Genomic DNA, 1,926 nt, shown 5'->3' on the forward strand with positions numbered 1-1,926 from the left:
GTAATTTAAAAAAAGCATGAACCTGCACCCCTAACTCCACACCTAAACCTAACCATGAGGTAGTTGCACTAACACATTTACATATTTGGCAAATGCTTTTATCAAAAAAGATTTACATTGCATTCGAGGTATACATTTCTATCAGTTCATGCAGATTTAACTAATTTTCTAATTATACGTTCTTACATGCATTGCCTCTTTTCTGTCCACCAGGTGACCTATCTTTTTGATAATGGAGGCACAGTCTTCTTTGCTATCTTCATGGCTATATGGGGTGAGTCTGAATCTTTTCTATTTAATCAGTGCTCATTCACCGGCAGAAAGACAGACAGGTCAGCATTTTGTTTAAAGTACAAATTAAATAATTATAAAAGAGGCTTCCTTCAGCGGACAAGGACAGAATGAGAATCTAACAATCTGCGGTCTGCTATAATAGGATTGACTCAAAAGCCCAAGAGAAGCAGCTGTAATCAATCACCACTTTGTCCCACATTACAACAAATGATACAATCAGGTCACAGTAGACCTCACTTACAGCCCAGAAATTTCAATATTTCAAAAGTGCTTAAACTTCAGTTTACTTCTCTGAACACAAAGAGGGAGGGAAAATAGATAAGTGTTGCAGGATCGCTAGCAGTGATCACAGGTGAGTAAGTGCTTGATAATTATAATACACATTATAATGCACATGATAAAGTCTAATTGACTGGCTGAAGCCAAAGGAACACTTTCCTGGAGTGAATTTAGAGGAAAGTAATGTGAGCAGGAGACTACAGCTGGTTCTCTGAGGGATTTACAGGGCTGTAGATGTTTACCTTCAGTTGTGCTATTAAACCAAAGTACAATAGCTAGCTACAAAAAATGTTGGTTGTTTAACTAGCTCAGAAAAATTATCTTCAAAAATGTTGCGCCACCATAACAACAGCCGACCTGAAAGAAAAACCAAACTATGAAAGTTTACACTAATGCTCTTTGTGGCAAAGCTAATTGTGCTGTATGATACATTCCAGAAGGAAATTGAAATAGAATGTCTACAGTAGAAGTGTTTGCATTAACAAACTTGATATACTTGTTTTCATCGTCATAGAAGCTTAGAATGGAACAAAATGTGTATAAATAAATACTAACCTTAAATACCAATTAAATATATGTCTAAAAACATATTTATGTTAAATATAATTTTGGTAGTGTCAAACTCATTTATCTGCAGAAGCAATCCCAAGTTATCTTTCTATGGTTCTTTGGAACAATTTATTCTAACTGGTCTTTCACTGATATATATGTTGTTACGGATGAGCACAAGTAGGCAACAGGCAGCGGGTCCAAATGCAGTTTAAGATCCTTTAATGATAATCCACAGAGATATACATCCAAAATACATGATAGAACCAAGAAAGGATCACAAGAAACACAGGAGGTAACACTTATCAGCAACTCACACCGACAATAGCAGACCAGCCCTGCGGCTCGATGTTCATACTATCCATCCTAAATAGTATGTGAGATTAGAATAAGTGTGTCCCAAAGCATAGTATGTTGAAAAGAGTATGCCAAAAATCCCCGGATGGTCTACTATTTCAGGTCGATTTTTGAAGTGTGGATCCGTGCACACTCTAATGGCTAAAGTTGCCCACAATCTATTGTGCTTTGGCGAAGGATTCGGTCCAGAACTACAAACACAAATAAAACTACAAAAAACTACAGTTAGTTAGAAAAACTACAAACGTGGCGGATGTGCGCGATCAATGGTTAGGTAGAGATTGTATCACTTGACAGCCTCTTTCTTTTCATAAATATGCATGCTGGAATACCTTATTGGCACTTTTAACTCAAAAACCTTACTGACTGTAGTCAGAGCCATAGCTGGGGTTTGCGGGGCCCCGGTGCAGGTTGTACCCGTGGGCCCTGGTTGAAAGTGTGTAAATA

At 37.6% G+C, this 1,926-nt stretch overlaps 1 protein-coding gene across 2 annotated transcripts in view; it reads left to right on the plus strand.

Annotated features, from left to right (window-relative positions):
- Positions 1 to 1,926, plus strand: part of LOC107677449 (anoctamin-3-like) — a 76,152-nt gene that overhangs the window by 51,078 nt on the left and 23,148 nt on the right. For both annotated transcript variants that reach the window (XM_016472358.1, XM_016472367.1), the window contains exon 13: positions 214 to 274. In XM_016472358.1, the coding sequence (XP_016327844.1) occupies positions 214 to 274 (61 nt within the window). The remainder of the gene's footprint in view (positions 1 to 213; positions 275 to 1,926) is intronic.

Source organism: Sinocyclocheilus anshuiensis, unplaced genomic scaffold (genome assembly GCF_001515605.1).
Source record: "Sinocyclocheilus anshuiensis isolate Anshui unplaced genomic scaffold, SAMN03320099.WGS_v1.1 scaffold1701, whole genome shotgun sequence".
Taxonomy (NCBI): Eukaryota; Metazoa; Chordata; class Actinopteri; order Cypriniformes; family Cyprinidae; genus Sinocyclocheilus; species Sinocyclocheilus anshuiensis.